The 15507-nt window shown below is 37.2% G+C and overlaps 1 protein-coding gene across 3 annotated transcripts in view; it reads right to left on the reverse strand.

Annotated features, from left to right (window-relative positions):
* AGTPBP1 (ATP/GTP binding carboxypeptidase 1) overlaps nt 1-15507 on the reverse strand; it is a 182236-nt gene that overhangs the window by 92010 nt on the left and 74719 nt on the right. For all 3 annotated transcript variants that reach the window (XM_043453279.1, XM_043453281.1, XM_043453282.1), the window contains one exon: nt 1427-1524. In XM_043453279.1, coding sequence (XP_043309214.1) covers nt 1427-1524 — 98 coding nt within the window. The remainder of the gene's footprint in view (nt 1-1426; nt 1525-15507) is intronic.

Below are 15507 nucleotides of genomic sequence, written 5' to 3' on the forward strand. Positions count from 1 at the left end.
CATACATAAAAGAAAGGTTTCCAATAACATAAAAAACTTTAAATTATAAACTTAGTATTAATGTACAAAATTTTACTATCTCTAGACACTCATATCCCAATAAATCCAAACAGTTGATTTTAATATACCTCTTGTTATCTAAGGAACACTTTATATACAGAATGTAAACTCTCCTGACCTGTCCTACCTCAGATTCTACCAGTTCATTCACCATATCAAATCCAGAACCACCAACATACAGCTACCCCAGATTTTTTGCCTTGAACACCAGAGCCTGTGGCTTCCCTGGTAGTTCAGACGGTAAAGAGTGCCTGCAGGAGAACCAGGTTTGATCCCTGAGTCGGGAAGATCCCCTGGAGAAGGAAATGGCACCCCACTCCAGTATTCTTGTCTGGAAAATCCCACGGCTGGAGGAGCCTGGCAGGCTACAGTCCATGGGGTCATAAAGAGTCGGGATACGACTGAGCAACTTCACTTTCTTTCCAGAGCCTGCACTGTTTTTCTTCTTTGTAGCTTCTTGATGCCAGGATGCATACCATCATGTTACCTCTGCAATTTAGCCAAAGCTTGCCTTGGTTATCACATAAAACTGGTTCTACATCTGCTGTTAAGATAGAAATCTCCTTCCACTATCTTAGACTCTATCTCCAAAGACAGTCAAATACTCAGTGTAAACCAATTTCCATGTAGCATTTCAAGACAAAAAGGCCCAAGGAGATGAGAGTCAAACAAACTCCCTCTGCCCCCAAAAGTTATAAAAGCTAAGCAGTTGAAAAATGAAGGAATTAAACAGATGTTTTTCTACAGATACTAAAATGGCCCCCTCTACCACTTAATAAAGCGAAGTAAGTTGTGACTCAAACTTAGATTTCCCTAGACTTTAAAATCTAAGTCAGAAAGGTTAGATAAAATCTCTCTGGTCAGAAAAGAGTGAAAATATTTTATTTTAAGGCCCTTTACAGACAATGTATTTAAAGCAACATTATTTTCCTTTCAATAGCTTAGTGTCCAATTAGTCATGACAAAAAAAGATGTGGATAAAACAAATTTATCTACTGTTCCCTGATAGCTCAGTTGGGAAAGAATCCCCCTCAATGCAGGAGACCCCAGTTTGATTTCTGGGTCGGGAAGATCTGCTGGAGAAGGGATAGGCTACCCACTCCAGTATTCTTGGGCTTCCTTTGTGGCTCAGCTAGTAAAGAATCTGCCTGCAATGCAGGAGACCTGGGTTCAATCCCTGGGTTGGGAAATCCCCTGGAGAAGGGAAAGGCTACCCTCTCCAGTATTCTGGCCCAGAGAATTCGGGCAAAGAGTCAGACACGACTCAGCGACTTTCACTTTCAATAGCTATATATATCTACCCAATCTTTTTTCTACAACTGTGTATACATTCATAAATTGGCTGAAAACAGAAATTTATACCAACCTTAAAATTTTGATCTAGGTCATCTTCATTTTCAGTTTCATTTTCAGCTTCTAAATCAATATCATCGTTGTCATCACTTTCATCTACTACGTCATCCACTGTGATACAAAATGTGCTATAAGTAGGTCAGAGGTAAGCATTCTATAACATGCACATCCAAAAGTAGAATGTTATATATATATAGCATCAGTATCTCAATTACTAAAGGAAAACTAAATTACATTTTCTTATTAAAAAATATCTCTAATGTTGTCCCAGGTGTTGAAAAACCTATGGGATGAAGTGAAAATACTTCAAAATTTGGAAAAGCCCTCTAAAAATTTATGGGCTTTTTTACTAATGTTGGAAAGTTCTAAAAAATTAATGTCTTATATTGCAATAGCCTGAATGAAACATCTTGTTTCCTATTTATGATACATTTCAATAACTATTTTCATCTACTTACAATTCACTTCCCATAGATTTCCCTCAATGACTGCCATGTACCATGCACTGTGTTGTGTGCTGGGAATTTGTTAAAAGATGTGCAAATGCACTCTCTGCCCTCAGGGTGCTTATGAAGTTAAATAGAGAAAGACTAAAAATAATTATAATATAAAAGATATATGATAATGAAGGCATAAACTTAAAAATGCCACAGGAAAACAGAGACAGGAAGTAAATATAAACTGCTTAGGACTGAGATTATTAGTGATCACTTCACAAAACAAGTAGTAAGCAGTATCTTAGAGGAAAATATAGCAGCTTTCTAGGTGAATTTAAGAGTGTGTGAGTGTGGCTTTTAAGAAGAAGAAATTATAACCCGAAAATAATTTTAATGATATCTTTGGAAAATAATAAGTTAATCATGACTTAACTTGTATGCTTAAGAAAGTACTAAGAAAAGCAAAGAATGAGAAAGTGAAGGGTATGAGAGGCCAAGTAGTTTAGATTTTCACCCAGTGGAAGACAAGCACTAGTGATTTTTAAGAGGAGAGTGGTTTAAGTTAAGATTTTTGAAAAGATCACTCTGACAGCCATGAGAAACATAACACATATGTGGAAGCAGACCAATGAACAGAGGAAAAGACAATAACTACCTGGACCAATACAGTAGTAATGAGGCTGAAGAACGAATATACATTAGAGACAGCCCAGGAAATAGAATGCAAAAGCCCAGGAAATAGAATGCAAAAATCCATGAGGGCATGGATGTGGGGGACACAAGGAAAGAAGCGTAGAGGAGAGCTCTGAGAGGACTCATGTAAGTAAATGAGTGCATTAGGACAAAGTAGAGAATATTTTTAAAGAATATGTTCCCAAACTTTCCTTTTATTTTTTATTCTATTGAGGAATAACTGACAAATATAACCATATATATTAAAAGTGCGAGATGTGATGATATATGGTAAAATGGTAAATCATGGTAAAATGACTGTCAAGATGAACATAATACCGCCATCATTTCACATGGCTAACACTGTTAACACTTTGTATGTGGGTTCACACGTACATGTGGTGAGAATGCTTAAGATGTACTCTCAGTAACTCTCAAATACACAATGCCATATTAACTAGAATGGGAAAGACTAGAGATCTCTTCAAGAAAATCAGAGATACCAAGTGAACATTTCATGCAAAAATGGGCTCAATAAAGGACAGAAATGGTATGGACATAACAGAAGCAGAAGATTAAGAAGAGGTGGCAAGAACACACAGAAGAACTGTACAAAAAAGATCTTCACGACCCAGATAATCACAATGGTGTGATCACTCACCTAGAGCCAGACATCGTGGAATGTGAAATCAAGTGGGTCTTAGGAAGCATCACTATGAACAAAACTAGTGGAAGTGATGGAATTCCAGTTGAATTATTTCAAATTCTAAAAGATGATGCTTTGAAAGTGCTACATTCAATATGCCAGCATTGGGAAAACTCAGAAGTGGCCACAGGACTGGAAAAGGTCAGTTTTCATTCCAATCCCTAAGAAAAGCAATGCCAAAGAATGCTCAAACTACCACACAATTGCACTCATCTCAAACGCTAGTAAAGTAATGCTCAAAATTCTCCAAGCCAGGATTCAGCAATATGTAAACCGTGAACTTCCAGATGTTCAAGCTGGTTTTAGAAAAGGCAGAGGAACCAGAGACAAATTGCCAAAATCTGTTGGATCATTGAAAAAGCAAGAGAGTTCCAGAAAGACATCTACTTCTGTATTATTGACTGCGCCAAAGCCTTTGACTGTGTGAATCACAATAAACTGTGGACAGCTCTTCAAGAGATGGGAATACCAGACCACCTGACCTGCCTCTTGAGAAACCTGTATGGAGGTCAGGAAGCAACAGTTAGAACTGGACATGGAACAACAGACTGGTTCCAAATAGGAAAAGGAGTACGTCAAGGCTATATATTGTCACTCTACTTATTTAACTTATATGCAGAGTACATCATGAGAAACGCTGGTCTGGAAGAAGCACAAGCTGGAATCAAGATTGCTGGGAGAAATATCAATAACCTAAGATATGCAGGTGACACCAACCTTATGGGAGAAAGTGAAGAACTAAAGAGCCTCTTGGTGAAAGTGAAAGAGGAGAGTGAAAAAGCTGTCTTAAAGCTCAACATTCACAAAACTAAGATTATGGCATCCGGTCCCATCACTTCATGGCAAATAGATGGGGAAACAGTGGAAACAGTGACAGACTTTACTTTGGGGGGCTCCAAAATCACTGCAGATAGTGACTGCAGCCATGAAATTAAAAGACGCTTACTCCTTGGAAGGAAAGTTATGACCAACCTAGATAGCATATTAAAAAGCAGAGACATTACTTTGTCAACAAAGGTCTGTCTAGTCAAAGCTATGGTTTTTCCAGTCACATATGGATGTGAGAGATGGACTATAAGGAAAGCTGAGCACTGAAGAATTGATGCTTTTGAGCTGTGGTGTTGTAGAAAACTCTGGAGAGTCCCTTGGACTGCCAGAAGATCCAACCAGACCATCCTGAAGGAGATGAGTCCTGGGTGTTCACTGGAAAGGACTGATGCTGAAGCTGAAACTCCAATACTTTGGCCACCTGATGCAAAGAACTGACTCACTGGAAAAGACCCTGATGCTGGGAAAGATTGAGGGCAGGAGGAGAAGGGGATGACAGAGCATGAGATGGTTGGATGGCATCACGAACTCAATGGAGATGAGTTTGAGTAAACTCCGGGAGTTGATGTTGGAAAGGCAGGCCTGGCGTGCTGCAGTCCATGGGGTCGTGAAGAGTCAGACACAACTGAGCAACTGAACTGAACTGAACTGAACCGAACCATGCTATATGTTAGCTTCTCAGAACTTAATCTTCTCAAAACTAAAAAGGTACGCCCTTGGATCTTATCACCCATTTACCATTCTTCCAGGCCCTGGAATCCAACATTCTATTCTGTTTCTTTGAAACTGTCTTGTTTTTTTTCTTTTTAATTCAAAGATTGCATGTGTAAGTGATACCATACAGTATCTTTCTTTGTCTTTCACATTTCACTTAGCATAAATCCCCTCCAGATTCATCCATACTGTCACAAATGATATTTATTTTTCTTATTGGCTGAATCATCTACAAAAATCACTTTTCCTTTATCCATTCATCCATGGAAAGACATTAAGGTTATTTACAAATGTTGACTAGTGTAAATAGTGCTGAAATGAACATGGGTATGCTGATATACCATGTTACATTCCCACCAACAGAGTGTAAGGGTTCCGTTTTCTCCAAATCCTTGCTATCTGCTACCTCTTGTCTTTTTGATAATAGCCACTCTAAGAGGTGTGAGGGGATTTCTCTTCGAGGTTTTGGTTTGCACTTCCCTGATGATTACTGATATACAGCACCTTTTCATTATCTTCTGGCCATTGGTACATCGTTCTTTGGGGAAAATGTCTATTCAAGTCTTTTGCCCATTTTTAATTGTACTATCTTTCTTTGTATTATTCAGCTATATGAGTTCTGTGTATTTTTTTATATTAATCTTTCATTAGATATATAGTTTCTAAATATCTTCTATTCTATAGGTTGCCTTTTCAGTAAATTCTCCTTTGCTGTGCAGAATCTTTTTAGTTTGATGTAGTCCCACTTGTTTCTTTTAGCTTCTGTTGCCTACACTTTTGTTATCTTATCCAAGAAACCACTGCTAAGACCAACTACATCTAGGATCTTTTCCCCTAAGTTTTCTTCTAGGAGTTTTATAATTTCAGGTCTTATATGTACAGTTTATCCATTTCAAGTCAGTTTTTGTGAATGGTATAAAATAGGGGTCCAGCTTCATTCTTTTGCATGTGGATACCTAGTTTTCCCAACGTAATTTATTAAAGAAACTGTCCTTTCCCCACTGTGTGTTGTTGGCATCCTCATCAAAACTTAATTGACCATATTGTGCTTGGGTTTCTGACCAGACTCTCTATTCTGTTCCAGCTCTTATGCATGCTTTATTTGAGTACTGTACTATTCTGATTACCATAGCTCACAATCAATCCTAAAGAAAATCAACCCTGAATATTCACTGGAAGGACCGACGCTGAAGTTGAAGCTTCATTGGATAGGACTGAGCGAATGAAGAACAACAAAGCTCATAATAGCTTGAAATCAGGGAGTGTGATGCCTCCAACTCTGTCCTTCTTTCTCAAGATTGCTTTGGCTATTTGGGTCTTTTATGGTTTCATATAAATTTCAGAATAGTTTTTATATTTCTGTGAAAAATGCCACTGAAATTTTGATAGGGATTGTATTGATTATGAAGATAACTTTGATCAGCATGAACATTTTTATATTAATTCTTCCAATTCAAGAACACAGGATATCTTTCAATTTGTGTGTGCGTCTACTTCAATGACTTTCAACAACATTTTATTAATCAGCATACAGGCCTTCAACTCCTTGGTAAAACTTATTTGTAAGTACTTTACTGTCTTGATGCGACTGTAAATGGGGTTGCATTCTTAATTTATCTTTCAGACAGTTCATTATTAGTGCATAGGAATACAACAACGATTTGTATATTGATTTTGTATTCTATACCTTTACTGAATTCATTACTTCTAACAGTTTTTTGGTAGAGATGTTACAGTTTTCTACATATAAGATAATGTCACTGCAAACAGAGATGATTTCATTTCCACCTTTCTGAATTAACTTGTCTTTTGTTTCTTTTTTCCTAACCTAATGGTTATAGCTAGAATATTTGGTACTTGCTACAAGACCTTTTAGAACTAACACCCAAAAAAGATGTCCTTTTTCTTATAGGGGACTGGAATGCAAAAGTAGGAAGTCAAGAAACACCTGGAGTAACAGGCAAATTTGGCCTTGGAGTACAGAATGAAGCAGGGCAAAGGCTAATAGAGTTTTGCCAAGAGAACACACTGGTCATAGCAAACACCCGCTTCCAACAACACAAGAGAAGACTCTACACATGGCATCATCACGAGTGGTCAACACCAAAAATCAGATTGATTATATTCTTTGCAGCCAAAGATGGAGAAGCTCTATACAGTCAGCAAAAACAAGACCAGGAGCTGACTGTGGCTCAGATCATGAACTCCTTATTGCCAAATTCAGACTTAAACTGAAGAAGGTAGGGATAACCACTAGACCATTCAGGTATGACCTAAATCAAATCCCTTATGACTATACAGTGGAAGTGAGAAATAGATTTAAGGGACTAGATCTGATAGACAGAGTGCCTGATGAACTATGGATGGAGGTTCGTGACATTGTACAGGAGACAGGGATCAAGACCATCCCCATGGAAAAGAAATACAAAAACCTAAAATGGTGTCTGGGAGGCCTTACAAATAGCTGTGAAAAGAAGAGAAAGAAAAGCAAAGGAGAAAAGGAAAGATATTCCCATTTGAATGCAGAGTTCCAAAGAATAGCCAGGAGAGATAAGAAAGCCTTCCTCAGCTATCAATGCAAAGAAATAGAGGAAACAACAGAATGGGAAAGACTAAGACTCTTTCAAGAAAAAATTAGAGATACCAAGTGAACATTTCATGCAAAGATGGGCACAATAAGGACAGAAAAGGTATGGACTAACAGAAGCAGAAGATATTAAGAAGAGGTGGCAAAAATACACAGAAGAACTGTACAAAAAAAGATCTTCATGACCCGATAACCATGATGGTGTGATCACTCACCTAGAGCCAGACATCCTGGAATGTGAAGTCAAGGGGCCTTAAGAAGCATCACTACGAACAAAGCTAGTGGAGGTGATGGAATTCCAGTTGAGCTATTTCAAATCCTAAAAGATGATGCTGTGAAAGTGCTGCACTCAATATGCCAGCAAATTGGAAAACTCAGCAGTGGCCACAGGACTGGAAAAGGGTCCGTTATCATTCCAATCCCAAGAAAGGCAATGCCAAAGAATGCTCAAACTACCGCACACTGCACTCATCTATCAGTGTTGGAATTCTCCAAGGCAGGCTTCAGCAATACATGAAGTTGAACTTCCAAATGTTCAAGCTGGTTTTAGAAAAGGCAGAGGAACCAGAGATCAAATTGCCAACATATGCTGGATCATCGAAAAAGCAAAGAGTTCCAGAAAAACATCTATTTCTGCTTTATTGACTATGCCAAAGCCTTGACTGTGTAGATCACAATAAACTGTGGAAAATTCTGAAGGAGATGGGAATACCAGACCACCTGACCTGCCTCTTGAGAAACCTGTATGCAGGTCAGGAAGTAACAGTTAGAACTGGACATGGAACAACAGACTGGTTCCAAATAGGAAAAGGAGTATGTCAAGGCTGTATATTGTCACCCTGCTTATTTAACTTATATGCAGAGTACATCACGAAAACGCTGGGCTGGATGAAGCACAAGCTGGAATCAAGACTGCCGGGAGAAATATCAATAACCTAAGATATGCAGATGACACCACCCTTATGGGAGAAAGTGAAGAGGAACTAAAAAGCCTCTTGATGAAAGTGAAAGAGGAGAGTGAAAAAGTTGGCTTAAGACTCAACATTCAGAAAACTAAGATCATGGCACCTGGTCCCATCACCTCATGGGAAATAGATGGGGAGACAGTGGAAACAGTGTCAGACTTTATTTTTCTGGGATCCAAAATCACTGCAGATGGTGACTGCAGCCATGAAATTAAAAGACGCTTACTCCTTGGAAGGAAAGTTATGACCAACCTAGAGAGCATATTAAAAAGCAGAGACATTACTTTGTCAACAAAGGTCCATCTGGTCAAGGCTATGGTTTTTCCAGTGGTCATGTACGGATGGATGTGAGAGTTGGATTGTGAAGAAAGCGGAGTGCCAAAAAATTGATGCTTTTGAACTGTGGTGTGGAGAAGACTCTTGAGAGTCCCTTGGACTGCAAGGAGATCTAACCAGTCCATCCTGAAGGAGACAGATCCTAGATGTTCATTGGAGGGACTTAATCTGAAGCTGAAACTCCAATACTTTGGCCACCTCGTGCAAAGAGTTGACTCATTGGAAAAGACCCTGATGCTGGAAAGGATTGGGGGCAGGAGGAGAAGGGGACGACAGAGGATGAGATGGTTGGATGGCATCACCGACTCAATGGGCATGAGTCTGAGTGAACTCCGGGAGTTTGTGATGGACATGGAGGCCTGGCATGCTGTGATTCATGGGGTCGCAACGAGTCGGACACGACTGAGAGACTGAACTGACTAACTAACTGAACTAAATAAAATGGTCAGAGTGGGCATTCAGCTTGTGTTATTTTCCTGCAGTCTTTATATCTCTTTCATTTCTGAAGGACAACTTGATGGGTGAAGTATTTTTTATTGACAGCTATTTTCTTCAAGTAATTTGAATATATCATCCTACTCTCTCCTGGCATGCAAAGCTTCTGCTTGAAAAATTTGCTAATAGGCTCACCAGAATTACCCTGTAGGTAGGTACCTTGTTACCTGGTGGTGCGAGCAGTAAAGAACCCACCTGCCAATGCAGGAGACATGAGGGTGGGTTCGATCCCTATGTCAGGAAGACTCCGTGGAGGAGGGCACAGCAACCCACTATAGTATTCTTACCTGGAAAATCTCTCAGAGGAGCCTGGAAGGCTACAGTCCATAGGGTCGCGAAGAGTCTAAAGCAACTTGGCACACATGTACCTTGTTACCTAGAAGGTATCTCTAATTTTTTCCCTAACTGCTTTGAAAATCCTCCCTCTGTCTTCATCTTTAAGAGCCTGATGATAATGTCTTGGTGAAGATCTCTTAGGGGTGAATCTATTTGGGAATGTTTGAGCTTATGCACCTAGATAGCCATACCTTCACCAGATTTGGTAAGTCTGCAGCTATTATTTTTTAGAGTAAGTTTTTTCTCCCTTTCTCTCTCTTCTACTTCTGAGACTCCCATTACACAGATGTTGTTTCATTTAATGGTGTTCCATTATTCACATAGGCCTTCTTCAGTCTTTTTCTTTCTAATTTCTTTTTTCTCCTTTGCCTGTATAATATCATGAGATTTGTCTACAAGTTCACAGATTCTTTCCTCTGCTTGACTAAGCCTGATAGTGAAGTTTTCTACTGCATTATTCAGTGTATTCTTCAGGTCCAGAATTTGTTTTGTTCTTTTTATGATATCTTTCTCTTCACTGAAATTCTCATTTTGTTCATGTATAGTTTTCCTAAGTTCACTGAACTGTTAATCTGTCTTCTCTTGAATTATCTGAGCTTCCTTAATCATTTTGAATTCTTTTTCAGATAGCTCCCAGATCTCCATTTTTTAAGTTCAGTTACTGATGGTACTAGTGGTAAAGAAGCCACCTGCATTGGCAGGTGGTAAGAGACCTAAGAGATACACAGTGGTGAGGTTCTTCTGCTCTCCGTGGGAAAAACTCTACTGAGGAGAACCTTCCTGATGCCAAACTGCCCTGGACTGGGAGATCGAGTGAGAGAAATAAAATGCCCCCTGTAATTTTCTGTGTGGTCAATCTTGGGTTTTGAGCTCTACGGGGTTTTTGATGCTTGTTCATTCAAATCCAGAGCTACCTGTGACGTATTTTCATCATATTTTCATTTGTTATTTATTGTTTTTGCTGTATTTGCAGGGGAGATGAGCACTGGAACCTTCTACCCCTCCATCTTGCTGATGTAACCTTCTTTTAGACACTTTACTTCTACTTCCAATGTGACTTATTATAGTGAAGATTATAAACTCCTTTCCACTCTCCAAGTATCTGTTCTCTCTTTCAATTCAGTATCCAAACCTCTGAGTTTTAGCTAGAGGTTATAGATTCCAGCCCCCTTCACAGTAGTTACAGTCATATGACTAAGTTTTGGCCAACAGTATGTGAGGCAAAGTTGTCAATACAAACTCCAGGTCACATTCTTTAAAAAGGAAACTGCCCTCCATTTTCTTTCATTACCATTTTCTACATGCACATAAGGAAAATACCATAGGAGATGATGAAAACAGAATCTTTTTCCTTTGATGACATGGTGGACAGATACCTACTGTCCAGGATCACCTGACCTGCCCATCTTCTGAATAGATATGTGAGAGGGAAAAAAAGTCTATTTCATGGCAATATAGCAAATGGGCTCTGGAGACAGAATACCTAATTCAAATCCTGACTCCTCCATTTACTAACTACGTGACCTTGAACAAGTTACGTAAGTTATTTTTGTCTAAGACTAACACTTTCACTTTCACTATCCTAATCTATGAAATGGAGATACCCATGCATAGTATTGTTGGGAGAGTTAAAGGAGTTAATACATGTAATGTGCCAGGCAATGAGTATATGCTATAAATATGTCCGCTATTACTACTGCTGCTCAAGTGACGAGAGTACAATACTGGGTCACTGTAACAGCAGCTCAGTCTGTCCCAACTAATACAGTTAGCAAATCGCTCTAAATTCTTTTGGAAATAAGACAGAAAAAAGTACTATTTATATTGCATATGGTAACTGGGTCTATTTATGTCAACGTATTGACAGCAGTTAGTCCCAGATAAACAGAGGAAATGATATTTGGAAAAAGAATTGTTAGGAAAAAAGAAGGAACTGACTTCAGAAAAGCCTACTGCAAACAAGAAAGACAACTCCTTGGATAGGAAGAAGGGAAAATGCAGTTCAGCGTCAGAGAGAAAATATGTTTTCAATTTTTAACCAAACCTGTCAAATATCTTCCTTTATAGGTATTTTCCTTTGGTTTCATACTCCAGATGTGAAATGCCATATAGCTTAGTGTATCTAAGACTTTCTTTTCTATTCCAATGATCTATTTTTATTCCATCAGCACTAAAAATCAATTATTACATTAATAACTTAATCTCACAACTAAAAGCAGGGAATATAAATCATCCTTGTTAATTTTCAAAATGTTCTTGGATCATTTATAGTAAAGACAAAGATACAGGGGAAAAAGAACTAAAATGGCTATCAACAGGAAATCAGTTAGGTAAATTACACAATATCTTTATGGTATAATAATTAAAAGGTATGAGTCAGCACTTGCCATAAGGTTTTGGAATGTATATTCCAATAGGATTTATTTTGTTGGTCCTATTGCTCTTAAAAATGTGATCTTTCTCTTTGTGTTTTCTAATGGTTATTGTGTGCATATGTGTATCAAATTCATACACAAATAAACATACACATGCACCCAGAGGAAAGCCAGTGAATTTTATTCACTTATCTTGTAAATAGTACCTCACTGAACTTTTATTTGGTCTAAGATACATTTTATAATTGATTTGCTTCGATTTCTACATAAACAGCAACATCCTCCACAGACACTGATATAACTTCTATCTCACTCTTTTAATGATTAGTATCTTTCCTTTCCCTGTCTTATTGATCTCACTAGAGCTTTCAAAACAATGTTAACTAATAATGGTTGAGAGACGCTTCCTCTAACACTTCATAACTATCTGTGATGTTGGTTACTGATCTGAGTTAGATAATACTCAGCCAGCTTGGAAAATATTCCTTGATTCATTAAGAGATTTAATCTGGAACTAATAATAATTTTTATCAACCCCTTTCATGGCATTTATTAAGATAATCACTGTTTTCCTTTCTTTGACATATTGATAAATTTTCATTAAAGTCTTAATATTTCAATAAACTTACTTTCTAAAATAATCCTTATGTTGTCAAAGTGTCTTATATCTCAAAATGCTGCTCAATTCAATTTGCTAATATTTTAGATTTTTATATTTATCTTCATTAGTGACAAGGATCTGTAAATTGTTTCAGGTTTTGATTTCAGCATCATACTAGTTTCTAAACTTCTCTTTATTTCCCATGCTCTGGAAAATCAAGTATAGGAAAATTTCTTGAAGGTTGAGAGAAATAATCTACTGTTTGATATCTTCACTGAAGACAACTTGATTGCATACTCAGTTGCAGGTTTTCTACTTTGTAAGTCAATTTTGAGTGAAAGTCACTCAGTCGTGTCCAACTCTTTGCAACCCCATGGACTACACAGTCAATGGAATTCTCCAGGCCAGAATACTGAATGGGTAGCTTTTCCCTTCTCCAGGGGATCTTCCCAACCCAGGAATTGAACCCAGGTCTTCCACACTGCAGGCAGATTCTTTATCAGCTGAGCCACAATGGAAGCCCAAGAATACTGGAGTGGGTAGCCTATCCCTCCCTTCTCTGGAGGATCTTCCCAACCCAGGAATCAAACTGGGGTCTCCTGCATTGCAGGAGGATTCTTTACCAACTGAGCTATCAGGGAAGCCCAAGTCAATTTTAGTTTTTTATATTTCCATAAAATATTGTCCATTTCAAATATATTTTCAAATGTATTAACAGGAGGTATCTTTACCTCCACTTACATTGACTGGCTCTCCTCTATATAACTTACCAAGAACTTAAGGCACATTAAAATCACTCACTAACGCTGTGTTTCTAGCAATAATTATAGCTTTATCTATCTTTGTTTTAGTATTTGGCACATGTTATTATCTACTTTGCATAAAATCATATTTGCTATCTTGTTTTAAACATTTTGTTCTCTATGTATACACTGTAGGCTAGTAATGTCTTCCTCACCTGTTTTGAGCTGGGAATAACAGATACACAGTTGCCAATTGGTTTAAGAGTTCAATCTTACTATTTCAAGAGTTTCCAGGATCTATCTGCTACTTAGATTTTGTTTTTAACCCAATCAGAGGGGCTCTTTTTTTACTGGGAATATTTTATCCATTTAGATATCTTATTACTGAAACTGATTTGCTTGTTCTTGCTTTGCATTCAGCATTCTCAGGATCTTGTACATCTTTGAAGTCTTCCTGATTTTCTATAGCAGCACTTCAAGAATTTTTTCCAAGAAAAACATACACATAATTTTATATAGAATTTCAAAGGGTTCTTAGTCTCTCAACTAGGAACTCGGTCTACAACTGGACTTAGTCTAGAAACTAAGAACCATGGATACCTATGGTTCAGTAGATCCTAATCTATAGATCTCTGTTCTAGATGTTACTTTTACATTTTAAAACACATATCTGGGCCACTATTTCTATAATTACCATTTTATAAATATACCAATATTATAATATTGATAACTATATATGAATATAAATTATTAAAAGACCCAGTTTGTGACAGCTGTATATTATCTTTCATCAAAAACTAGTTGATATATTTCAAAATAACAGTAGAACAACTATTTAGTATTACATAATTTAACAATTTGCAAAGTTAAATACAATTACTCTACTACCATGTCTTCTGCAAGCCTGATTTCTTCATTCATCACTAGCCTGGCTGGAGTAATATTTCATGTAATTACTTCAGGAAGGGGACCTGGGCAATATGCTTCTGTACCCTTGGAAGGGGACCTGGGCAATATGCTTCTGTACCCTTGCATATCTAAGAATATGTCACCTTTACATGAGTGGCAACTAATAAGCATTCAGAAATCTTGAGTAAGAACTCTTTTCCTTCAAATCTCCAAGGATTGAGGCTGCTTCATTATCTTTTGGCATTAAATGTTCAAGAGAATAAGTCTTGTGGCCAGTTCAATTCATTCACTAACAAATGTTAAAATGCACATTTATTATGTCTCATGCAATCTAATGGATGCTGAGGATAAAGTGAAGGAAAAAACAACAGTTTTATCTTCATGGAATTTACAGTCTAACTGAGGAAGATAAAAAATAATGAAAACTGATAAATGTAATGAAGCCTGATATGTGAGAAAGTGATGAAGAGGAAAAAAAATGTGTTTTCTGTATGCAAGTGTCATTTTTCTATTCAAGTGTCATTAGAACCCTTCTCTCACATCTTCTTCCTGAAGGCTTGTTAGTTGATACAAGTAACCATCTCTACTTCAGTGATACATCAGTCTGACCTTCAATCCAAAGCCAGAGATACTGCATTTCATAGAAGGGTGAATTAGAGCTGACACTCTTCTTTAATCTATTCTTTTCTCCACCACGTTTGTTGCACATCCTATGTTTATTCCATGAGAATGCTCCTTTTATCAAGTTTTCAGATTCAGTACAGTTTTTTTTTCCTCTATTTATAAAGTCTGTTGGTGATTTTAAATGGAATAAGAATGGAATGGAATTAGATCACTACTTTCACTTAGCTATCTTTAATCAAGTCCCAGACTTAGTCTTAGACTTTTATACCTTTTAAAGGAAGTTTGTAAATAATCCATTTTGATATTCTGTGTAGACTAAACTACTTTAATAACTACTTTAGAAATGAAATCATAAGAATATACTCTGTGATATATCAACAATAAAAAAACTAAATTTACTTAAAAAATTCTCTTAAATCACTTACTTCAAAGAATTGCTCTTAATTATAAATAAAAGATCTTTTTTTTTTAAAAAAAGTGATCAACTAACAAGGAAGTACTTTAGAAATCTTAATAGCCTAGATTACTTTCTCTTTTTAATTTGCTAGCTCTTATCAAAAAAATTCTGCATTTTTGTCCTCACATTAAGATGTATAATCTCTTACTTCCTTTGCTTTGTACACAGTATTGTACCAAAATGACAAAGATTCAATTTATGATAATTTTGTATTTTCTATCAGGTAAAGAAAGCTGAGCACAGAAGAATTGATGCTTTTGAACTGTGGTGTTGGGAGAAGACTCTTAAGAGTCCTTTGGACTGCAAGGA

Source organism: Cervus canadensis, chromosome 30 (genome assembly GCF_019320065.1).
Source record: "Cervus canadensis isolate Bull #8, Minnesota chromosome 30, ASM1932006v1, whole genome shotgun sequence".
Classification (NCBI taxonomy): Eukaryota; Metazoa; Chordata; class Mammalia; order Artiodactyla; family Cervidae; genus Cervus; species Cervus canadensis.